Source organism: Neofelis nebulosa, chromosome 12 (assembly GCF_028018385.1).
Source record: "Neofelis nebulosa isolate mNeoNeb1 chromosome 12, mNeoNeb1.pri, whole genome shotgun sequence".
Lineage (NCBI taxonomy): Eukaryota > Metazoa > Chordata > Mammalia > Carnivora > Felidae > Neofelis > Neofelis nebulosa.
The window spans coordinates 70,960,968-70,987,042 of NC_080793.1; the positions used below are offsets into that span (position 1 = coordinate 70,960,968).

Here is a 26,075-nt window from a genome sequence, read left to right on the forward strand (position 1 = left end):
TTGTAAGGAAGGGTATTTATTAATCACCCTTCAGGCCATTCCAGAATAAGCTCCCTAGGAATTCCTACTGACTTTGGGAAGCATGGAAAATTTGGGGAATTCTCCAATCCTACTCTAGGACCACAAGAGACGTGGGGGTCCTGACGGATGCTGGATCATCAGGTTTCTGAATGGCTTGAGCTCTGAAGTAGGTAGGGGAGAACCTGACAGGTGTCCAGGGCAGATTAATTGCAAGTCTCTGCCCTTTGGGCTTCTGTTTCTTCCTGGGTCCACAGAAGAATTGAGATGGACAATCCCCGGACCATTTGTTTCTGGGTTCTACATCTTGGAGTTCATGGTGGGGTGTTTGATGTCTCCCCCACCCCTTTCCAGCCTCTAGTTAGGCACGTGTGTTTGGAACAGCTGTGGACATGTTTCTAAAACAAATTTGATTCCTACGTTAATCCTAGTTTTGTTTTGTTTTGTTTTTTTTAACATCCATTGAACTCTGTCACTCTTGCAAATGCTCTCCTAAGTTTGAACCGCTTAATGTGACCACACTGTTCTTTTTCCCCCAGGAAAAGCACAGGGGCACATATCAGTCTCCTAGGAATTAGATCAAAGGAATAGAAATAGAATTGTCTCTTCTCTTTACATATATCTTCTCACCAAGGAGGTGACCTAGGGTCCCTGTTTCAGGCAGATTTTAATTGAGCAGCTCCTTAAGATAAAACCAGACATCACTCTTCTGAGTACAATGTGTCAAGTTGTCCTCACAATTTTGAACATCTAAATCTCTAATAAAACTATTCTTTCATGAACAGAGAGAGCAGAAATGAAAATTTTGCAATGTCATGTGTGTTCCTTGATGGATATGAAAGGGTGAGAGAGACAGATACTGTGAGTCCGTGTCGTTTCATTACCCGAACCTGAAATGATCACATTCTTCCTACCTTGCAAAGTGAGCTGGCCAGTTAATATTGTTTTGGTCGTTAATGTTCATGAAACCCCCAGAGATCCTTGGAAGAAAGAGGCAGCTTGACTGTAAAAAATGGAATAAATAATTCTGAGCTGCCTCCGGATCCTCTCTTGGGAAGAAAATTGCTGTATAATTCACTTGGGGGCTTTTTGGTGCTCATTAGGCCTTCACTGATGATAAGATAATATCTTGTTTCATTGCAGTCTGCTTGGTATTTGTGAGTCAGCCAGATTCCTCTGGGAAACCCAGGTACCTTGGTTAGCTGCCAGGGTTGTTTTTTTTTTGTTTTTTTGTTTTGTTTTGTTTTGTTTTGTTTGCATCTCACCCAAAGAGATTTTCTTTTCTTAGGCCAGATGTCTGCAAATTGAAGTTTGAAGGGAAGACATTTTATGTGATTGGCACCCAGAAGGAGGTCAGATACTGCTTTTGAATTACCTGTAGTTGTGTGTGCGTGTGTGCATGTGTGTGAGCGAGACACAGGCATAAAATGTGCCTTTAGTGTTGTAGCCCCAGGACACCACCGCTTTGAAATTTAATGATGCTAATGGAAGCTCTATGCTGAACATCTGAGAGGTAAACAGATAGTGGGTTTACACATTTTTTTTTTTTTTTTTTTTTTTTTTTTTTTTTTAAATTTTTTTTTTTCAACATTTTTTATTTATTTTTGGGACAGAGAGAGACAGAGCATGAACGGGGGAGGGGCAGAGAGAGAGGGAGACACAGAATCAGAAACAGGCTCCAGGCTCCGAGCCATCAGCCCAGAGCCTGACGCGGGGCTCGAACTCACGGACCGCGAGATCGTGACCTGGCTGAAGTCGGACGCCTAACCGACTGCGCCACCCAGGCGCCCCTGGGTTTACACATTTAAAGACCAAAGTCAGTGAGCAATGCTGGACCATATACTGCTGTGTAAAAAAATATCCTTGGATAGACTTTGAGAAATAGAAAATTGAGCCTCCTCCTGAAACTAATATTACACTCTATGTTAACTAATTGGAATTTAAAATTAAAATAAAATAAAATGGAACCACCTCCTACCTCTGTAATCTGCCAAAATATAGATTTATGAAACAAGCAAAGAATACTTCCAAAGCTGGCTAATCAATGACTGCTGTCTACAGTTTCATGAATAGAGTCCATACTCCCCAGGAGTCTTCAAATAAAGAAGTTACCAGTTGTAGGTTGGGTTCATCAGGGAACACATTTGAGAGGAGGCCATTACAGAAACTTTGAGCCTCAGAGCTGGGTCTGGAAGTCTGCAGATTTTCTTGACCCTAGTTTTCAGTACAAGCACTGGTTATTCAAGGATGGCAAATAAGTTTTTAAAGGAATCCAAGTCTGACCGAGAGATGAGTGATTCCTGGAGTGTTGATAAGGGTTGTGAGGCTGTTGTTTTTGTTAGAAACGGGGCCCAGATAGATTCGTGATGTCTCCAAAGGGTGAGGGAAGGGGAGACACCATTTCAAAAACACTTTTATTTATTTATTTTTTTTGTTTTAGAGAAAGAGAAAGTGCATGCAAGCAGGGGTAGGAAAGGGCAGAAGGAGAGAGAGAAAGAATCCTAAACAGGCTCTGTGCTCAGCATAGAGCCTGACATGGGGCTTGATCCCATAACCCTGGGATCATGACCTGAGCCGAAATCAAGAGTTGGATGCTCAACCAACTGAGCCACCCAGGTGCCCCAACAACACTTTTAAGACCATAGTAATGCATAAATTACTTTTAATTTGTTTAGTAGGTGGTGGGATGCAACATGAAAAACATAAACTATGTTTAACATGCCTGTTGTTGTCTTGTTTTGTCTTTTTTATTAGAAAAAAGCCATGTTGGCATTCCATACTTCAACACCAGCTGCCTGCAAACATCTTTGGAAGTGTGGGGTGGAGAACCAGGCCTTTTATAAGTGAGTAGCTTTTATTCATTGAATCGCAGGTTTTAAAAGCATCCATGGAACCATTTATGTTTTGCAAATAGCTGCATAATCATTTCTTTTAATTCAGTCCTTTTTATTATATTAAAGGGAATTATAAGTTTAATGCATTGTGCAGGCTGACTCCCAACCACTGTTGGCCCAACCAAGCCTGAGCTCCACTTTGGGTGATGCCCATAGAATTGCTGTGGGCTGCTTGTTTGTTTTTAGCATTGTTATTTCCATTCAACATGTCACAGAGTCTGTTTTTGGTTGGGTGCCTCCCTCAGAAGCAGACCTTGAGAAGAGTTGAGTTCAAGTAGTTTCTTTAGGATGTGGTTTCTGGACATACCAGTAGGGGATTGGGGAAGAGAGATGGGACAGCAAACAATATAGGGCATACTGTTGAGCAGGTCACTCCTGAGGGCAGCTGTGCTCAGTCAGCACCTCTGAGGAACTCTATCATGCTGTAGAACATCCCTCCGAGTTCTCCCACTGGCCAGCAAAGGACCCGGGCTGTTTGTCTACCAATTACCCATTCATTTTGGTGGAAGGCCACTTCAGAGGGCAGAGTTAATACTCTCTGACTTACTCTGAATGTGGGCTGAATGTGCTCGCACAATCAGAGAAGGAAAGCGTTGGCAGAGTCACAGGTGTTCGTAATAAGAAGCCTTCAGCATACAGAGATGAGAGCCAAATGTTTGTGGGTAGAATGCTGTTGGAGCCTAGGATCATGGAAAGTCAGTACTGGACAGGACTTCAGAAACCACCCATAAAGCTCTCAGGTTTCAAAAGAGCTTCAAATCTGAGATCTTTCCACCGAGTTCCAGATTCTCCTCTTTGAGACACATTTGCTCATTGGAAGAATGGTGGTGATGGATGCAGGCAAGAGCCGGGCCAGCCCTGCCCAGGGTATCAGCACTGCTGGCCCCTGGAGCTCATTCAGGTGACATTTTGCTCTGTCAGCCCCCAACCCTGAATTCTGCCGCCCGCTTTAGACACCTGTCTCTGAAGATGCTAAGTTTCTGGACCTCCTGGGCTTTGGCTGACAAGGATCAGAATGATGGCTTGGGCAATCTTTTTCAAATCCTTTTTTATCCACAGAGCTCTTTTCCTCAAGCAGATGTGTAGACAAACCCTAGTAGGCTTTAGAGAAAAACAGGTAAAAATAGAGAAGCTGTGGTTGTTGGCAGGGACCAGAGTTGGGACTGGGGACTGGAGACCTTTCACCCATTGCTCACTACTTCCCAGGAGCTTGGGTGACTAGTTGACAGTCCTGTATCCTGGGAGACCCCTCTGTCCCAGGCAGATCGTTTCAGAAGCATAGTATTGGAAGCCCTTGGATGAGATTAACTACACAATACTGTGAATGAGAACATGTATCAAGACCTTCCCACAACCATCTTCACCTCAAAGCATCAGTGGGTCTCTTGTGGTATTTGGGAACTGGTATATAAGGATATCTGATGGCCTCTGAAATCAGCATGTCCAAGTCTGTCTGTGTGCATGACAGCTGGAGAGGAAGAGGCAGAGTGTTTGAGGCTCTGTCTCTAGTTGAGGCCTGCACATACTTTGCTGTTGATTTAAATTATTTTAAAAATTGAGATCATGTACCACAAAATTCACTCTTTTAAAGTATACATTTAGTGATTTTTAGTATAATTCACACAAAGTCACACAACCATCACCACTATCTAATTCCAGAACATTTTTATCATCCCCACCACTGCCCCCCGCCCTCCCCAGCCCTGAAAGAAACCTTGCATCCATTAACAGTCACTCCCCATTCCCCCGCTCTCCCTAGGCCTTGGCAACTGCTGGTTTACTTTCTGTGCTTATGGATTCACCCATTCTGGACATTTATATAAACAGAATCAGAAGCTATGTGGCCTCTGGTGCCTGGCTTCTTTCACTTAAGGTAGTGTCTTCAAGGTTCATCCATGTTGTAGCATTTATCACTACTTCATTTCTTTCTATGCCTAAATACTCCATTGTTTGGATAGATCACATTTTGTTTATCCACTCATCAGTTGATGGACATTTGGGTTGTTCGCTCTTGTATTATGAATAATGCTGCTAGGAATATCCATATAAAAGCTTTTCTATGGACAGTTCTTTCAGGTTCATACCTAGAAGTGGAGTTTTCGGATCACTGGGTAACTATGCAGAACATTTTGAGAAACTGACAAACTATTTTTGGAGCCTAAGCTTTTGGGACTCTTCTGTTCCTCCTTTAATAAAATCATCTGGTTCCTGTCAAGGGATAATTTGAAGACATTTAGTTAGTCTGAACGAATCTTTTCTCATGATTGAGGGAGTTGGTAGATGGGAGTTTTGAGACAAAGCAAAACAAGATGCATCGTGACCTATTTTATTGTAGATTTTTATGTACGTATCTGTACTAGATCAGATCTCTCTGAAGGGAGGAACTAGGTTCTATTTATCTTTGTATCTGCTAAAGATCCAGTGTATTAAAAAAATGTTTCCTGGATCAATTGATAAGGCCTGATTCCTATCCTCAGGAGATTTGTATTTTGTGATAGAGACCAAGAGGGAAGTACAAATAAAATGCTGGAGGGGACCCCGAAAGAGGGGCGAGTCTGGCTGCTGGGGAGCAAGGTGGTGAAAGGACATTCTGAGTAAGAGACCAAGGCAGGAAAGTGGAAGACACTGTGGAGGAGAAGTTACACAAGGCTGGAGTGGAGGGTGGATGAAGGAGACTGGGAGGAGATGATGGGGCAGGAACAGAGGGCTCAGCCATTGTGAGAGAGGCAGCAGAGGAGAGTTTGATGGCTGCTAGCCACACACAGTGTAGGGGGAGGGAGTAGGAAAGGGAAACACTCCATAGATAGACCTTTTAGAGTCACCTCAGTAAGCCCTTCTTGGAAGGGGTTTAGCACAGCTTTGAAGATCCTTAGCGAAATTCTAGGATCTCTAGCAAAGAATAACTTAGGCCATTAGTTGGTTCTTTTGCATACATATTGTTCTATCATGTGTGAGGGGGTCTGCTGATGGATGGAGTCAAATAAAGGCAAAAACAGAATTGAAAAGAGGGGGAAGAAGGAGAAAAACCCTGCCAACAGGGGGGTTTGTTTTGCACATTTTAGGGTGTGCTCATTAGCTGGCAGCGAGGGAAGAGGTCAGTGTGGTAATCCTATCATTAGATGGGCCGACCAGGCACATCAGAGGAACCTCTCCCCATCTTCTGTGGATGTTTCCAAAGACCCAGAGGCTTCAGTAGGCAGGACGAGTGGCACCATACAGATCTTCCTTGACTTATGATGGGGCTACACCCTGATAAACTCATCCTACATTAAAAATACTATAAATCGGGGCGCCTGGGTGGCTCAGTCGGTTAAGCATCCGACTTCAGCTCAGGTCACCATCTCGCGGTCTGTGAGTTTGAGCCCTGTGTCGGGCTCTGGGCTGATGGCTCAGAGCCTGGAGCCTGCTTCCGATTCTGTGTCTCCCTCTCTCTCTGCCCCTCCCCTGTTCATGCTCTGTCTCTCTCTGTCTCAAAAATAAATAAACGTTAAAAAAAATTTTTAAAAAATACTATAAATCAAACCATCATGTGTTGGGGACCTTCCAGAGGTGATGGAGTCCTTGCACCTGCACTTTGTTAGGTCAGTCTATCCCCATCTCCCTCATGAGGACATCTGATCCCTCATACTTGTACTTATCTGAGTTCTGTCAGAACCCTTTGTTCCTTCATTGTTCCATAACCATCCTTGTTCTTCAAGGAGAAGGAAAGATATCACCTGTTCTGACACAGCTGAGTGGCGTGACCTCAGGCAGGTCTGGCTTCCGCCTTCCCATCTGTACAATGGAGGGGACAGGGATTCGGGCGAGACTCGTTTGCCTCAGTGTGGTTGAGTGTTAACGAGCATGGGATTTGGAAGTGAAAGGCTTGGCTTTGAGTCTTGATCTGTCACTTACTAGCAGTGTGGCCTGGAACAAAGCACTTAAACCCTGAGCCCCGACTTTGTTTTTCGTTTAAAATGTGATCGGTGAGGGGCGCCTGGGTGGCGCAGTCGGTTAAGCGTCCGACTTCAGCCAGGTCACGATCTCGCAGTCTGTGAGTTCGAGCCCCGCGTCAGACTCTGGGCTGATGGCTCGGAGCCTGGAGCCTGTTTCCGATTCTGTGTCTCCCTCTCTCTCTGCCCCTCCCCCGTTCATGCTCTGTCTCTCTCTGTCCCAAAAATAAATAAAAAAAAAAAAAATAAATAAAATAAAATGTGATCGGTGATACCTGCTGGGCAGTGCTTAGTCGTACCAGGCACACTGGCCATCCATGGGTGGTAGTCGCAGCAGTGACCACGACTACTTCCCCCTTCACTGATGACGAAAGATTTTTGAGCACCTGTTGGTTCAAGAGCCCAGGCCCTTTGACTCTGAAGGGTTCTAAATCTCTTAAGCTCAGGGGTGGGCACCTGCTTCTAGCTCTGTCCACTTGGCACTGCGTTGTAACGGTCTCCGCCGGCAAAGCAAGGCCCTGATTTCGTTTCCTGGGTTGGGGGTGGTTTGCTCCCTCCTTTCCTGGTTCACCTGCCCTGGGAACAGGGAGGGAGGCGGGTGACTGATGCCTAGGAATTCCCTAGTGTGCTTTTAAGACATGAATGTGTTGCTAGTTGTCAGCTGGCCCACAGCCACCCATCAGGTTTGAGAGCCCTGGCTCTGAGATCTGCTGCCTGGGAATGGAGCCCAGTGCAGAAACTCTGCTTTTCCCTCCTGCTCCAAACCCCAGGGGATCCCCAACACTGACAGCCACCATTTGAGCTTCCTTTCTGCCGTGTGTTTTCTAGGTGCCGCCGCTCCTGCGGTGCTGGTTCCCTGAGAGCACACGGGATGCGCCGAAGGGCTCGGGGCTCAGGAGTTCCAGTCAATGAATCTGTCACATCTGCTTTATGCCATGCCCTGGGGACACTGTAGAGGCTCAAATGACACTCTTCACCCTCAACTTTGTACGGGATTGTTTGCAGGGGCTAAAGGCAGTCCCTGACAAATTTCTTTCCCAGAATTTGGTACATATTTTGTCAGAGAAACGGCATTACATTTGGTGGGTAAGGGCCCAGACAGCTCCCTACATGAGGGCCTCTCACACTTCTGTAAGCATGTGAATTACCCGGAAATCCTGTCAGAATGTGGATTGTGATTTGCTAGATTGGGGTGGGGCATCAGAGTCCATATTTCTTTTTTTAGAGTGAAAAAGAGCATAAGTGGGGGAGAGGGGCAAAGGAAGAGAGAGAGAGAGAGAGGGAGGGAGGGAGGGAGGGAAGGGAGGGAGGGAGAGAGAATCTTCAGCAGGCTCTGCTTAGCACAGAGCCTGACACGGGGCTGGATCCCAGGACTCTGGGATCATAACCTGAGCTGAAACCAAGAGTCAGACGCTCAACTGACTGAGCCACCCAGGTGCCCCAAGAGTCCATGTTCCTAATCAGCTCCCTGGTGAGGCTGTGCTGCAGGCCCGTGGATCACACTTTGAGTAATAAGGTTCTAATCCAGTGGTTCTCAGAACTGACTGCACATTAGAACCACCTGGGGAAGCTTTTAAAAACTACCAAGCTGTGGACCCACCCCCAAATCCAATTAAACCAGAATCCAGGTTCTCACAAAAACACGGATGCAAATGTTCATATCATTATTCATAATAGCTACAATGCCCATCAACTGCTGAACAGATAAAAGAAAGAGGAATATCCATGCAATGGAATATTGTTCAGCCATCCAGAGGAAAGTAGTGCTACGTGCCACAGCACAGATGGACCTGGAAAACATGAAGCTTGGGCGCCTGGGGGGCTCAGTCGGTTAAGTGTCTGATTCTTGGTTTTGGCTCAGGTCATGATCTCACAGTTCATGAGTTGGAGCCCTGTGTTGGGCTCTATGTTGGCAGTGCAGAGCCTGCTTGGGAGTCTGTCTCCCTCTCTCTCTCTGCCCCTCCCCTGCTAGCGCGCTCTCTCTCTCTCTCTCTCTCAAAAATAAATAAAAAAAGAAAGAAAACATGAAGCTAAGTGGAAAGAAGCCAGACATAAAAGGCCACACATTGTATGATGCTATCGGTATGAAATGTCAAGAATAGGCAAATCCTTACAGACGGAAAGTAGATTAGTGATTGCCTAGGACTGGGAGTGGAGAAGATGAGGGCAAGTAATGGGAGGCTGGTTCCTTCTGGGGTGATGAAAATATTTTATTTTTCTTAATTTTGTGAATTATATTAAAGACCACTGAAGTATATGATCTAAAAGGGTGAATTTTATGGTATGTGGATTATATCTCAATAAAGTTATTTTAAAAAATCAGAATCTGGGATGAGGGATCTAGATATTAGTAGAACTAAATCTTTCCCAGGCAGTGCTAATGCGCAGTTGAGGGTTAAATGCTCTAATCCAGTGATTCTCAAAGTAGGGTCTTTAGACCAGCATCAGCATTGCCTGGGAACTTGCCGGAAATGCAGATTCTTGGGCTGCACCCCAGACTTACTGAATCAGAAACTTGTGTTTTGAGAAGCCTGCCGGGTGAATCTGATGCTCTCTGAAGACTGAGAACCTGCATGGCTAATGCATTATTTTAAAAAATACAGACCTGGATTTGCAACCCGGTCTCTCCAGCTTCTATCATGTTACCATCATTCAATGAGTTAACCCCTCTGTGCCTCAGTTTCCTCCCATAAAAAGGTAGATTGCTTCCTCTTAGGAGAAAGCTATGAGGAATAACCAAATCAATGTTTGAGATACTTTGGATGGTGCATGACCCATAGTAGGTGCTCAATAATAACCATGTGTTGTTATGCCTGTAGTGACTCCAAAAGCTGTAAACCATGATAAAATGGGAAATTGTATTGTTGATTTTACAGGTGACATCTTGGAGCACCACCCAGCATCTCCCCAGCACCTGTAGGAGCAGGCACCAGGGGAGGAGTCAGAGGGGGGCGAGGGGAGGTGTTCTTCTGCAGGGCTGCGCTGTGTGTCACATGATCCTAACACTTAGTGAGCACTTTGTGCATTCCAGGTGCTGTCTGCATGCATGGCACGTCTCACACATCTCGTGGTACCCCGTTTATTTATTTCACTTGTGAAAGTTTTTTTTCAGCTTTATTTACGTATTTTTAGAGAGAGAGTGCACGCAGGAGAGGGGCACAGAGAGGGAGAGAGAGAATCCCAAGCAGGCTTCGCAGTATCAGTGCAGAGCCCAATGTGGGGCTCGAACTCACAAACGGTGAGATCATGGCCTAAGCTGAAATCAAGAGCCAGACGCTCAACTAACTGAGCCACCCAGGCACCCCAGGTACTCCATTGAAAGCACAGCTTCTATGTCAGGACTGGGCAGAACCCCCTCATGTGGTAGGAAGGGATCTCTGGGTACAGTGGCTTCAGTTCTGGGGTGGTGGTAGTGGGGAGCTGTGACTAGGCCACCATGTGGATACATAGTTGTTGTCAGGCCAGGTGTTGGTAAACTGGGGACTGTCCGGGTTTCTCTGTGAGGTCAGATGTCTGAGAACAGTCTTCTGTAGCTTCTCTGCTGAGATTTTGATGGGGGAGCTGCAGATGGCAGGAGGGAGAGGGCAGACAGGAAAGAAGGCTGGAGGAGACAGAATTACTGTTTAGCCTTTGTGCATTCATTGCCTTCAGTGGGCAGACTTTTGCTCCGGGTTCATTGTGGATGTGAGAGCCCGGTGAACTGAGCACCGGAACGCGTCTGCTAGTTAGAGCACGAAGGTTCTCTTATGCTTTCGGGGTGTTTGAAATAGTTCCCCAGAATCTGCATGGTTCAGAGGATTGGCTCTCGTGGTTCAATAGTGAGAAGGCAATGGAGAGGTTTGAGAGTGATATTAGGGAGGGAGGGAAACTATTACATAATGATCAGGAGCTTTCAAATCATTTGATCTTGCTTAACGCTCCTGAGAACACTATGAATTAAGCATTGTAATACCCTCCCCCTGCCCCTTAAAAAAATTCATGGACAAATTGAGGCTTGGAAAAACTGCAAAAGCAGGTAGGAGCCTTGGGCCTCTGCTCTTCCTGGTAAGACGCCATCTTTTGGGTCATTCAAGGAGAATGTGGGGGGTCAGGGTTCTTAGGTGCAGGCGTACTGCCTTGGAATGACGGGGAGTGTGATAAAAAATTCAGACCTGCTGAATGAGAATCTCTAGGGATGGAGCCTGAGCCACGGGGTTTTGACCCCTATTCCAGATGCTGCTGGGAACACCTGGAGACCTGTCGTGTAACCCAGCCACCTTTCTTTCCCCCTGACCATCTCCCTCCAGTCGGGTGAACGTCCAGCTTCGGCTCAGGTCGTGATCTTGAGGTTCTTGAGTTCAAGCCCCACATCGGGCTCACTGCCGTCAGCAAAGAGCCTGCTTCTGATTCTCTGTCCCCCTCTCTCTGCCACTCCCTCCCTCCCTCCCTCCCTCACTTGTGTTCTCTCAAAAATAAACATTTAAAAAGAAGAGATCTCAACCCAAACATGAGTGGGAGTCTGCCCGCACATTTGGGAGGGTGGGGAATTGGCAGTAAACCTCTCAGGAGAGTGTCTCTGAGCAAAGGAAATGACAACAAATCCTCATCCAGGGCAGTCAGCCGCCAGAAAGCAGCCCACACCGGTTTCACTCCTCACATCCTGAGCAGGCAGCTCTTCACTTTCTCTGTGAAATGTGTCTTCTGACCTGTTTCTCTTGAGGGTTTGTGTGGATGCGGAGTAGCTCTGAGGCCTCCCGCCAAGAGGCTGCTCTGGCGTGAGACAGCAGCGGCCTCCTCCTAGGGCCTGCAAGAGCAGCTGAGGCTGAACCAGTGAAAAGCAGAGCCACCCCTCCCCCTCCCCACGAGAGGCTCCCTGGAACTGCTGGGCTTGCCACACCCCTTTGAGCTTCTGGTATCTTCTAGAAACTGGGCACAGAGCTGCGTTCCTCTTTCTTTTCTTTTTTTAAAAATGTTTATTTTTAAGAGAGAGAGAGAGAGAGAGCGCACAGGCAGGGGAAGGGCAGAGGGAGAGGGGGAGACACAGAATCCAAAGCAGGCTCCAGGCTCCGAGCTGTCAGCGCAGAGCCTGACACGGGACTTGAACTCACAAACCGTGAGATCATGACCTGAGCCGAAGTCGGAGGCTTAACCAACTGAACCACCCAGGCGCCCCAAAGCTTTTTCTTTCTTAATGTTTTATTTATTTTTTTGTGAGTGAGAGCGTGTGAGAAGGGGAGAGGGGCAGAAGGAGAGAGAGAATCTTAAGCGGGCTCCATGCTCAGTGTGGAACCCGATGGGGGACTCCATCCCATGACCCTGGCATCCTGACTTGGGCCCCAAAATCAAGACTCAGGTGCTCAACTGACTGAGCTACCAAGGTGCCCGTTAATTAATGTTTTTTTGAAGTATAGTGGACATGATGTTTCATTAGTTTCAGGGGTTAAAAACTCCATTTAAGGTTCTTAACCTTCTTAGCCGACTGCCTTGCCCCAAGGATCCTTAGAACCTAGAACAACAATAAGAAACATTCTAAAAGCAGAAGTGTCTTTAAAAGTTTCTCAGCCCCCCTGCCTCTGAGGCTGGGGGAGCAACACCCTGTAGAGAAAATGGGGAGAAAGACATGAAGCCTTTTCTTAGGCTCCTGTAGGTAATGTGTCAGGCTCACAGCTCCTCGGGGCTGTGTGTGTGTGTGTGTGTGTGTGTGTGTGTGTGTGTGTGTGTGTGGCGGGGGCAGGTATGTCCGGAGCAGGAGCAGGCATGTCCTCACAGGGGGAGGAGGGTGCCGTGGGACTCTGTCCCATGTCAGCACAGTTGCTGGGGATTTGTATCCTCCTAGAGCCCAGCTGTGGCCAGCAGCCCACACTGCCTGTCCCGGGTGTGGGGAGCTCCCCGGTGTGGGTTCCTCAGGGCTCCCACACGGTCTTCTCCAGGCCCTGCCTTGACGTAGAATCGCCCTCCCCAGGATTTCACCCCCTCCCCTCCCATCTCTGCTCCTCATTTGTCCCCAGCACCCTTCCCTATTGGCTCAGGCTGTTGGCAGAGGTGGAAGGGAGAAAGGGCTCCTTTGTAAAAGTGTTACTATGGCTTTCCATTGTCCTGAGGAGGAAGGCCAAAATCCTTAATGACGACAGCTTAAGGTCAGGTCCTGCTAAATTAGGGGAAAAAATATATGTATGTGGGAGTGGGTTTATAATAACAGTAATAATGACAACAGGGGAAACGCACATCAAATCTTTTTAGTTCTTCAGTGCTCAGGCTCAGGGCTTTGTGCCTGCTGAGGCTTCTACCCAGAACACTGCCCACCACTTGCCTGGTTAATACCTTCCCACCCCTGGATCTCAGCTCCAACCCCTGCCCCCAGACTGGATTAATCTCTCCATCCTGTGCTCTCATTGCATCATTTCCTTCATGGCCCCACCACCGCTTGTACTTTACAGTTATTCGCTTATGTGCCTCGTTTCTAGATTAATATCCATTTCCCTTCTAGACCGTACAGCTGAATGCAGAGATCATGTGTCTTCTCTTAGCGTAGGGTGTGTGGAGCAGGCTAGTCATTTGGTTAATAATTGCTGAACAGATGAATGAAGGCTTCAAGATGCCCGGGGGTGGGGATCACTGCCTGCATGGGGAGACTTCTAACCACAGCCCTGGCTATGTGCAGGTCTTTGCTCAGCATATTATAGATAGATAGATATAGATAGATATAGATGTATCTATATATTCTATATATATTCAGCATATTCTATTTATGTATATCTATATATAACATATTCAATATATTCTATATATTGTTCTATATATAGAACAATTCTATACAGCATATTGTTCTGTGTGGTTTTTCTAGTAAGATTTTGTGACTCTCAGTGTTTTAAGTGGTCCTGAACTCTTGCAGACCATTCTTTCTAATTTGGGTTTAGTTGCATGAGGCTTAAAGTGATTGATGGAGAGGCAGTTTAGCTGTCATGGCAATTTAGTGCCCTGTGTGTGGCCTCCGGGCAGCCCATGTTCTCATCGTTTTCCAGAATGCTGTGGTTTTGTTCGTGTTTACACGTGTGTTTACGGTGTTCTCAGAGCTGCTGAATCAGTGCTTGGCTGGGCTTCTTGTTCCGCGTGTATCTTAGTCATCTACCAGCCTGGGTTCTTTTAAAGGGCACTGGGTCATGGTGACTTAACCGGAGAATATTCAAGCCAGTGACCATTTCCACGGTGACATAGGCCCTTGGGTCGTCTTTCAGGCAGTACACAGTAGGTGGGTTCTTTGTGACATGGCGAGTGACCTGTATCACTGGGAAGCTGTTTTCTGTTGTAGCTTTGGTTCAGGCACAGGCAAGAAAGTGCCCTGGCAACCGGGAACTTGACACCATGAGACATAATGCGTCTTCTCCATATCTTTCCACTGGAAATTGGGAAAGAATCCCCTCCTTTTTTTTTTTTTTTTTTAATTTTTTTTCCAACGTTTTTAATTTATTTTTGGGACAGAGAGAGACAGAGCATGAACGGGGGAGGGGCAGAGAGAGAGGGAGACACAGAATCGGAAACAGGCTCCAGGCTCCGAGCCATCAGCCCAGAGCCTGACGCGGGGCTTGAACTCACGGACCGCGAGATCGTGACCTGGCTGAAGTCGGACGCCACCCAGGCGCCCCTCCTTTTTTTTTTTTTTTTTTTTAAATTTAAATTTTAGTTCACATACGTGCAATATTGGTTTCAGGATAGAATTCAGTGATTCATCACTTACATACAACACCCAGTGCTCCTCCCGACAAGTGCCCTCCTTAATCCCCATCACCCACCTAGCCCTGCCCTTTGGCTCATCAGTATTACCTGGTCCAGTCTGCAGGTCATGATCCAATAATGGATTATGAAACCATATATGGGCCATCACTAGCATTTAGAAAGAATGAAGAGAGATAACAGTACAATATCCATAGTGAAAGTAACTGTCTTTTGGTGGAACTTCTCTTTCAGGTGTGTGTGCCTGTGTGCACGTGCTGAATCATCCAACAGCATGCATTTCTTATAGTCCAAAATACCCAAGTACTGCACTTTATAGCATGTCTCACTTGGATTTGCCAATATCACTACCACTTCTGTTTCACTTCTTTTCAAAGGTATGCGAAATCCAGTCAGATCAAGACTGTGTCAAGCAGCAAGATATTTTTCAAAGGAAGTAGATTTCGATATAGGTGGGTACCCATAGTTCCATATTGGTGATGGGTTGGGGAGGAAGCAGCCATTTACTTTTTTTTTTTTTTTAATTTTTTTAACATTTATTTATTTTTGAGACAGAGAGAGAGCATGAACAGGGGAGGGTCAGAGAAAGAGGGAGACACAGAATCTGAAAGAAGCTCCAGGCTCTGAGCTGTCAGCACAGAGCCCGATGCGGGGCTCAAACCCACGGACCGCGAGATCATGACCTGAGCCGAAGTCAGACGCTTAACCGACTGAGCCACCCAGGCGCCCCAGCCATTTACTTTTTGAATATTTTGCTTGTAAATCAGGGCGCTTTGACTTATCCCCCTGTTTTGGTTCTCCCTTTACACTCTACTTATGTCTTACACTCATGGGGCCCCCTCAAATTCCATAGTAACTTCTCTTGTAGAGGGAAAAAAAAAGCATGGATTTCTAGAGTGGATCCGACTGTTGGGAAGTTAAAAAAAACAAACACATGTGCACACCCCTCCCCTTCTGCTCTGAGTGTCTGTGCACAGACATTGTGTTTGTCTTTTGCAGTGGTAAAGTTGCCAAAGAGGTGGTGGAGGCCAGCTCCAAAATCCAGAGGGAGCCTCCGGAGGTGCACAGGTGAGTGGGTGGCCCTCAGGGCTCTGAGAGGCTTCTGGGATGGACAAAAGGATTTCAAAGCTTGCTTTGCCAATTCCTCTATAACAGGAAAGGGCATAAGGGTACCAGCTGCCTGTGCCGGTGTCCTGTTGGGCACATCTTGTTCCAGGCACAATACCCTCATCATCCTGGCAGCCTCTCGGGGGCAGACTTGACAGGCCCACAGTGTGGGTACAGCTTGACGCTGTTCTGAGTTCCTTGCTCTGTGGGGAGTCGTTGGCTTGATTGGGTCCAGAGCGAACATGACCGGTGTGTGTGAGGCACAGCAGTGTCACCTCCTGGCTGAGTCTGCCGACCTGTCCTCTTAGAGCTGCTCTCTGTTCCTGCCTCTGTTCACCAGACACGGCCAGTCCCCATTGGCCCAACTTCTAGGCTATTTCACACAAGGAAGGCAAGGGTGCTCATCTCTCCTAGGGCTCCTTACCCCCAAAGGTCACTCACAGAAATGAGGAACTTAGTGATTAGCAGTTCAAGGGTATGCATCTTCATTGATATGGTAATATCTCCGATTCTTAGGAATTAAATATTCTCTTGGTCATGTTGGACTTCATACCACCATGGTACACGAACCATTGCACACGAAGCCTCAAACATGCTAAATACATAAAGCTGGACATTTTCACCATGACACTCCCCATTTTGAAGGCAAGGTCATCCTAGGTTATGTTTTTCAGGAGATTCCTACATACTGGTTGGCACCTGTTCCTTCCCCCTCTTCAGACTTGGAGGAGGCTCCAAGGAGCCTGCTTGGAGGAGCATAAGGGATTATCCTCAGATTTGCCCAGTCTCCTCTATTTCCAGCATGACCCAGTGAGCTGGATGCCTCTTGCCTTATTCCCTGGGTTGCTGGTCTCTTGGAAGTGTGGCTGAGCCAGCCTGGCACGGGCCTCCAGATAGCACTTCTCTCCCACGCAGGGGAGCAGAACTACAGTTGGCACAATATCCCATGCAGACGTGTGCAGAGAATGATTCATTCCTGGTTTGGGTGACTCAGTGGGAAGCTGTCATGGGCATGTCAGCAGAAGTGGTCTTCCCTGCTTTGAGAAGCAGGAGAAAGCTGTCAGGCTAGGGAAGCCGGGGACACCTTGGCTGGGAGCACCTTAGCACAAAACTGTGCAAGTCTTACAGCCTACCCATTGACAACACTAGTCTTTTATTTGTATTTATTTTAAAATAGTCTGTATATTCCCTCTTCTACTGCAAATTATGGTTACTCAGTGAAGCAGAAGTGAAAAAGAGGAAATGATAAAATGTATTATTTGAACTTTTCTAGATTCTTTGGGCCAGAAATGACCTTAAGCATCACCTAATTTGATGCTTCTATTTTATAGACAAGGAAACTTGAGTCTTGGAGAAGTTAAATGATTTATCTAAGGTCATAAATTTTTTTTGTGGCATACCTAAGCCCACATTATTTTCTTTGTAGCATTTGCCCCCCCCCTCCCGCCTCTGCCCAGGAAACCTCTGGCATTCTCTTAGAAGCTGGGAGGCAGAGCCACCCCAGGGGCTCAGCTTGGGTTTTGTTCTTGTAGCTTGAAGTATGAGTGTTTGATCTTAAAAAAAAAAAAAGAAGAAGAAGAAATACTTGATGCCGGGGAGTTCTCTTGATAGCACAAACACAAAGAAGGAAACTGTTTTTAACAAGGTACTTTCAGAGAGACATATTCCAAATACTTAAGACTTTCCAAGAATCCCATAGTTACCATATATAGCTGGTTAATGAGATCAGAAATAATTTGAAAAAAAAATTTTCTCTTTTCAGTTGATGTTTGCATTACTTATGGAAATCAAGGATTCCTACATCATGGCTTCTCAAGCCTTAACTTTGACAGGAATCACCTATAGATCTTGTTAAAGTCAAATTCTCATTCATGAATCTGGCATTTCCATTGAGTCCTAGGTGATGGCCATGTGGCTGGTTCATGGACCACACTTTGAATAGCCAGGATGTAGGAGTGAAGGGAGCAGAGTGACCACAGTGAGAATCTTTTCCTGTAGTGGACTGAACCACCAGGGGAGATGGAAATGAAGCATCAGTCAATTTATAGTTTCCCTTTTCTGGAATCTTCTAAAATCCCCCAGGATGTTACTGCAAACAAGGACCTATAGGCCCTTGAGATACTGGTTTACATGCTATTTCTTTCCCTTACACTGACCCCTTTTATGTGTATGTGAAAGTCTGTTGAGCTCACATCCTCAGGACACGTCTCTGGTCCTCAGCTTTGGCAGTGTCTCTCGAATCTCTGACAATACAGGGAGGAATTTGTTTAAAGTAATGTTACAAAGCAAGATGTGGGAGGAAAAGGCTTGTGTCTGTTTTGGTCATCTACATATCACCCAGCACCTAACACAGACAGCACTTGGCTCACAGTAGAGGTCAACGCATATTTGTTGAATGAATGTATGAACCAGGAGTGTGGGGTGACAATGGCATGCCTGCAATTTTCTGAGACCTGAGATCTGTCCAAGGTGCTGCTCTGGGGACCTTGGCCTCCTGGGAGGCAATAGTGTGATCGGAGCCATGGAGATATACCACTCTCAGTAGCAACTTCTCATTTCTTCCTAGTAGCCATTTGCATGGTAGGAAATTGTTTCTCTTAAACAATTATTTTTGAATTATTTTGGCTTCTTTGATGTGGCTGTCAAAAGTGAGAGCATAGTAATGAATTCTTTCTCTGGCTGTGTTCAGATATGCCCACTCCTTTAGTTAGAATGGTGACAGTAAGCCTTCATTTGGTTGTCTTCCCTCACACCTGAGATTGTACTCTTCAAAGAATGACAAGTTCATGGACTACTCCTTTTGCTGATGTGTGTGTGTTTAGAGAGAGGCAGCAGAGACAGACTGAGGACACTGTCTTGGGATTTTTTTGGTTTTTTTCAAAAAAAAAAAAAAAAGAGAGAAAGCTAACTCTCATGATAGCTCACTGATCTTTGCTGATGGTAAGATCCCCAAGCAAAGCTCTCCTGGGCTGATTACTTGGTGAGAATCACCCATCCATGTCAGGGGCCCAGTGAGGCAGAAGGAAGTGTGAGCCACCTGGGCATAGTAGCCACCACCAGGGGACACATAGAGGCAGCATTTGGACCTGAAATGAGCACCTGTCTAGGGGTCATGAACGGGATCTCATCTTGGTTGTATTGCTTACAAGCTGTGTGGTCTTGGGTAAGTCTCTTAACTTCTCTGATCATCACTTTACTCATCTATAAAATGAGATTCAGAATATTACTTTGCCCAACATCTAGGCTTTGTTATGGGCATTAAAATAAAGTGCTTTAAAAATTAGAAAGTGCCATACACACATGAATTGGTGATGTTATTATTCTTGTCTCTCCTCCAAAGATGGGCAGCTAGAATTTGACAGATGTGTCCTCATTAAAGCTTTTTCAGATGGAGTTTTGGTGACAGGCCAACACCACTTCCTCCACCACAAGAACTGCTGGAAGATTCCACGAACCTTATGTTAGTTGCTTGAGTTTATGCCATAAGTTTTTGAAGCCAATCTTAGAGTATATTTGCAGCTTCCAAAGAAACCTTTCTACCTCAATAGAATTCCTAGTGATCGTTTCATTGGAAAACTTTTCTGTGCTAAGTACACACATGAGTGGGCTGCAAAGGGGGTCAGGCATTTTGCAGAACCCGTTGACGGGTGGATTCTGAGAATGGGAAACATGGTACAGACCCTTAGCTGGCTTGGGGAGACTCTAGCCAGAGAAACTGTTGCATCAGGAGATCAAGTGGGAGGGTAGGGTGAGAACTGACTGGGATATTGGCGTATGTTCTAGAAGACTGCCCGACACAGCAGAACCTCATTTAGCCAGAGAGCAGGACATTAGCAGTAGTGAACAGAGTCCTCTCTGGGGCATTGTAGGATAAATCATGCAGAAGGTGCAAAAAGGCAGTGCGGAGCACAGCAGAACCTCTGGACTGGGGATCAGGTCATCTGAGTCTGCATGTCTAAGTGTCTTTAGTCAAGTTCGATAAGTTCACCAGGTCTCAGTGTCCTCATCTGTGAATATGGTACTTTTCTTGCCTGTCTTACAGGTACACTGAGGAAAACAAGTATGGTAAAGTGTATAAAACTGCTTTGTAGGGGCGCCTGGTGGCTCAGTTGGTTGGGCGGCCAACTTTGGCTCAGGTCACGATCTCATGGTCCATGAGTTCGAGCCCCCGTGTCGGGCTCTGTGCTGACAGCTCAGAGCGTAGAGCCTGCTTCACATTCTGTGTCCCCCTCTCTCTCTGCCCGTTCCCTACTTGTGCTCTGTCTCACTCTGTCTCTCAAAAAATAAATGTTAAAAAAATAAATAAAACTGTTCTGTAAACTATAAAAGGGGCCATCAAATTCTGGTATTATATTCATTATTAGTATAACTATGCTGGCAGACTCTTGCTTTATTTTCTTTTAAGTTAATTAATTAATTAATTTATTTATTTATTGAGAGAGAGGGAGAGAATAAGTGGAGGAGGGGCACAGAGAAAATCCCAAGTAGGCACCACACTGTTAGCGCAGAGCCTGATGCGGAGCTTGAACTCATGAACTGTGAGAACATGACCTGAGCTGAAGCCAGACACTTAACCGACTAGAGCCATCCAGGTGCCCCTAGGGCTCTTGCTTTAAATGAAACCAGGATCAGTTGGCACCTTCCAAAAGGTTGCAAGAAGAGAGGTATAAAAAGGTAGCCCATAGTCTACAAGAGTTGGGAGACAAAGGGTGGGAGACATGCATTTTGATTCTAATTTTGCTTAAGCTAACCCTCTAGCTGCCCTACTGCCCAGTACCATGGTCTGGAGCCCTGGATTCTTTGTGCTCTAGGGAGACCTCTAGTTGTGCCCACCTTTGGGTTTATCTGAGTTTTGCACTTATCGCGGAGGCAGTATTCCTCTCTGAATCATAGAACTGGAGAGTCTCGGGGTTGTAATCAACTGTAGCAGACAGACCCTAACCCCCCTGACCCTGGCCATAGGACTCCACTACAGTTTGGCAGCAGAAGCCTGTGAGTATGGGCCCTGAGTCAGCATCCTCCTGAGCAGCCAGTGCCCTACAGGCTCACACCTGTGAGGTCACTCTCAGTGACTTCAATCTGTCCCAGGCAATTGCCCAGACATTACAGTGTTGGTAGGGGGCAGGTGGCAGGATGCTTTACAACTTCAACTGAAGAATGTTGGGAGGGGGGCTGCTGTGGAGCCCTCTGTACTCGCTACAGGTCCTTCTTGATGATATGTGGTAATTTCTGGGGGATGGAAATGCTGCCAGTCAGCCGGCGTGGGTGGTCAGAGGTGGGCAGAGCAATTCAGAGTTTGTGCAACAATGGGGAATGGGCTTTTCTGAGGTCAGAAAGCTTCATGGTCCACACAAACATGGCAATAGGTGCTTCACAGAGCCAGAATCAGAGTTTCAAAGGCCACAGGGTCAGAGGAAATCCCATGAAAGCTCAAAATCTGAGGACCCATCACAATAAAAGATGGAACTGCTCACGGTAGATTTTAATATCCCTTGTTACTCTTTCCTTCTTTCCTTCTCCCTGCAAGGAATCCCTGTTTTCACTTCTTGCCCTGTCAATCCCACCATGCTTTCTGGGATGTGCCGCAGGCATCTCTTCCCCTGGGAGGTCCTTCCTGGCTCTCCCCTCAGCCACCGCAGGGTCAGGTGTCCCTCCTTAATGTTCCCGGGGAATCCTTGGCCATCAGTCTCGTCCATGAGATACATATTTTTCCAACTGTGGCTGTAGCGCATTGATGAGTCATGAAATGAAAACAGACCAGCACTTTAAAGAAAATGAAATAGAATGGGGGAAAAAAAGTGAATCAAACATAACAAGAGTTACTATTGTTGCACGAAACATTCACTTTACCTGTATGTCTGTCTGTGAGTGTGTACAGAAAAATGATATAAAAGATATTTCTTTTTTTAATGTTTACTCATTTTTTAGAGAGAGAGAGAGAGAGAGAGAGAGAAAATGAATGGGGGAGGTGCAGAGAGAGACAGGGACAGAGGATCCGAAGCGGGCTTACTCTGATAGCAGCAAGCCTAATGTGGGGCTCAAGCTCACAAACCATGAGATCATGACCTGACCCCAAGTCGGACACTCAACTGACTGAGCCACCAGGCACCCCTAAGTTATATTTCTTAATGTGGGTCTCAGTTAAAATGTTTGAAAATCATAGTTCTAAAGAGTGAGTTACATAAGGCAAGGACCATGGCTCACCAGAATGCGGCAGACCATCCACTACATATATATCAACTGCAGAATAAGTGATTGTAGAGTGAAATAATGAAGGACAGGACTCCATGGTTAAGCAAGTCCTCGTAATTTTATTTTTCCAGCCAGTGACAGCTGTGGAGGGCTTTTTACTCTAGATGCTGCTAGATTCTTCTCCTTTCCTGTCCTGTGCCAAATAGAAATGCCTGAGTTATAAGGCAGTCCCCTTACCAGCCGGGGAACACCCATGCCAGTCTGAAATGGCAGCTTATGTCAAGCCAGGATTGCATTCAATTTACGCCAGTTTCCAACGTGAACAGCCCTTAGTAAGATGCCTCGGGAGGCGCTGTAAGGCACACCAGGATGGTTAGATCTGTCTCTGACCTTAAGGCACTTGTCAAGGTGGGGCTGATTAGTACACACCAATAATTACAGAGAGACAGAAGTGGCAAGTGCCATGAGATGTGAAAGAAGGGAGAGCAGTGTGTGTGTGGGAGAGAGAGAGAGAGAGAGAGAATGAGAATATGAATATGAATGAATATGTGTTGTGAGAGCCATCCAAGGGGGCACCAAGAGGTAGGAGACATTTGATATCATCTTTGAAGATGGGTGGCTTTTGGTTTGGAGAGGAAACATGAGGAGGGAAAGATGATGCCCCACCAGAGATGCCCCATTTCCCTCTATGACAGGGAAGACAGCTGGTCTCCCTGCAGCAGGCAGTGTAGATGGGCTTCCTGCTATCAGCCAGTAGTCTTGACAAGACACTTGTACATTTTCTTTGCCATCTGCTGCCCATTGCAGTCAATGACGCATGTCTGCTCCTTTCAAAATGAAAAAAGAGCTTCTGTGCCTGGCTGATGAGAGGGGTGTGAATTCAAATGGGAGTATTAAACACTGATATTAAATGTTAGACATCCAGCAACAGCAAGGTTGCTTAAAGCCGTAGAACTCCTGTACCGTCTGTCTGGCAGGGTTCTGCCTTCATTTTTGTTTTTTTTGGTGGTTGTTAAATTACTTTGAGCCATGCCTTTCGTTCGCTTTTCTTTTTTAAAAAATTTTTAAAATTGGGGCGCCTGGGTGGCGCAGTCGGTTAAGCGTCCGACTTCAGCCAGGTCACGATCTCGCGGTCCGTGAGTTCGAGCCCCGCGTCAGGCTCTGGGCTGATGGCTCGGAGCCTGGAGCCTGTTTCCGATTCTGTGTCTCCCTCTCTCTCTGCCCCTCCCCCGTTCATGCTCTGTCTCTCTCTGTCCCAAAAATAAATAAAAAACGTTGAAAAAAAAATTAAAAAAAAAATTGTTTTAAATTTATTCATTTTTGAGAATGACAGCACAAGTGAGGGAGATGGAGAGAGAGAGAGAGAGAGAATCCCAAGAAAGCTTCACACTGTCAGTGCAGAGTCCAATGTGGGGCTTGAACCCACGAAACTGTGAGATCATGACCTGAGCTGAAACCAAGACTCAGATGCTGAACCAACTGAGCCACCCAGAAGTCCCCACCTTCATTTACTTTTCTGCATATCTAGTTCAGTGACACCTGCCTCCCATGTCTTTATCAATGCCCATGCTGTCACCTTGCATGCCCAAATCTGGTAACATATGGGGAAGTACATTTTCAGTCACTGTGTTGCATTAGAACACAAGGACATTTTGTCAGGACCTTAAGGTTAAAAAGGTTGGTGCATCCTAAGTGTTATGTTGCCTTTACCACTGGCCTAATCCATTGTGTGAGTCCAGAGACAGTTCCCAACCTTGGTAGCTGACTGAGATGGAGGGTCTGGTGTTTGCAACAGAAACCAACACCCTGGCGTGTGTCTGTTTTCAGAGCCAACATTACTCAGAGCCGAAGTTCCCACTCTTTGAACAAACAGCTCATCATTAACATGGAGCCCCTGCAGCCCCTGCTGCCTTCCCCCAGTGAGCAGGAAGAGGAGCTTCCATTGGGTGAGGGTAAGTACCCTTCCTTCCGGAAGCTGGCATTGCAGCCTTACCCTGAAGGGATGAGAAGGCACCCATCCTGGATACCTGGGCAATGGTTAGGGTAGGGGATGGAGTGAGTCATGAATTGTTTCTAGTAAATAAACTGATTGCAGCTGGAAGTCTGCATTATATTGAGAGTCTTATTAGTTTCTCCCAGAGAAAGTTCACCGATACAAAGTATTCCTAAAAATTATGTGTTAAAGCAGTAATGGTGTTAGACCCCACTCTCCAGCATGGTAGCCAGTAGCAATGTGTGGCTGTTTGAAACCTGTTTAAATTTGTTAAAATTAAAAATTAAAAATTCAGTTCTAGGCACATTAGCTGCATTTCCAATGAGTAGTATAGCTGCATGTGGCTAATGGCCACCATCTTGGAAAGGTCAGACCAAGAACATTTCCATCACTGTACAAAGTTTTCCTGGATGGTAAGTTTTTATTATAATCGTAATCAAATTAATGGTTGTAAAGAAATCTCTATAAGTGTCTCTATATTGGTCATTCTGTTCTGCCTCAATATTTCTTCATACTTATATTCCCTTTTCCGTAGGCCTTTCTCTGATAGTTTTGATACAAGCTAAAATATGTACGGTCCACTTCAACTCAAAAGCTGTATTTTTAAGGACTATAATATGTGTGTGTCTAGGCTTTTTATTTTTTCTCTTTTTTTAAATTTTTTGGTTTTAAGGACTTTACTTACTTCAGAGAAGAATCTCCCCACACTGCTTGCTGTAGACACCTGGTGAGGCAAATCTTACATGCTAATTTCAGTGTATTTTCAAATACACACAAAATAAAGTTACTGGAAACCTGAACACAAACATAACATGCTTTTCCCTAACATTAAGTGGCTTGGGTTTTATCATTTAAAATTAGGATATTGAGCAGCTTCAAGAGGGCAGGTCTCTCTGTCCCCAAAAGATCACCTTTACCTGCAGCTTCATTTCAAGGATTCTGTCCATAGGGGAAAACTCTTCTGCCTGTAATAAGAGTGTGGCTTGGGATGCAAATACTCTTGGGAGAGGTAGCAGTGGCTACTTGACACTGAAGTGTAAATAATTTTAGTAAATCTTTTACCTGTAAGCAAGTTTAATGGTGAGAAGGAGAACCGGATAACTGGATGGCCCCAGATTCCACGAGTGGAAGGAAAGCACACAAAGTAGGAAGGATGGGGCCTTAGGGGACCCAGCTGAGCCACAAGATGATGATAAGGAGAATGTCTTTGTTATAATAATGGCCTGTACTCTGTCTTAACTAACTCTGGAAGTTCCATGCTAAATGAGTTCTCTCAGTCCAAGGATCTCTCAGTCCATGGTGCTTGTCTACATTTTCCAGCACCCTCTCTGTTTTCGTATGGTTTTCAAGTGAAATAAAAGCAGCTTTCACTCCTGATCACCAGTGATGTTCTTCTGGGCTTCCTCTTGTAGAGAAGGAAAAATTCTTCCCCTTCAAGGTCTTTCAGCTGGGCTAAGATTTAATTTATGTAAGACAAATTAATGGGAGAAAAAAACCCTGAAGTTTTATTACATATGCACAGAGGCCCCAAAATGAAGTTGAGACCTAAATAAGTGATCAGGAGAGGCACTTTGTATACGTTTTATTTATTAATTTTTAAATGTTTATTTTTGAGAGAGAGAGAGAGAGAGAGAGAGAGAGGAAGCCAGCGGGGGAGGAGCAGAGAGAGAGGGAGATAGAGGGTCCAAAGCAGACTCTTTGCTGACAGCAGAGAGCCCAAGGTGGGGCTTGAATTCACCAACCATAAGATCATGACCTGAGCTCAAGTCGGACGCTTAACTGACTGAGTCACCCAGGCGCCCCTGTATATACATTTTAGACAAAGAGATAATAAATCTGTGAGGTATTGATAGGATAAAGAAAACAGGTGTTTGGGAGCTTTAATTAGCAGGGAATTCTAAGCAGAATTTAGGCTGAGGTTGTAGTAGTTTGGAAAAAAATAACAGGGTTTGTTTCTATAGCTTTCTTGGCTCCAAAGTCCCTGTCTCTGGTGATAAGGATGTTGTTTTATTTTCCAATTCAGGGAAGGTATTTTTCATATGGGAGATGTGTTTCCTGCTTTCTGGGGGACAGAGGAGGGTCTGAGTGTCCTTGCACTGTTTTTTTTTTTTTTCAAGTAACTTCAATTCAAAGTAATTAATATGCACCGTAGTACATTTGGGCGGCTTGCCCTGGACCCCTACACTCTCACATACCTGGAAATCGCTTTTGCTGGAGGTCATGATTATT

The 26,075-nt window shown here is 45.7% G+C and overlaps 1 protein-coding gene across 2 annotated transcripts in view; it reads left to right on the forward strand.

Moving 5' to 3' along the window:
- FRMD3 (FERM domain containing 3) overlaps positions 1-26,075 on the forward strand; it is a 311,700-nt gene that overhangs the window by 222,353 nt on the left and 63,272 nt on the right. For both annotated transcript variants that reach the window (XM_058695608.1, XM_058695609.1), the window contains exons 9-13: positions 1,307-1,370; positions 2,773-2,861; positions 14,932-15,006; positions 15,554-15,622; positions 23,681-23,805. In XM_058695608.1, coding sequence (XP_058551591.1) covers positions 1,307-1,370; positions 2,773-2,861; positions 14,932-15,006; positions 15,554-15,622; positions 23,681-23,805 — 422 coding nt within the window. The remainder of the gene's footprint in view (positions 1-1,306; positions 1,371-2,772; positions 2,862-14,931; positions 15,007-15,553; positions 15,623-23,680; positions 23,806-26,075) is intronic.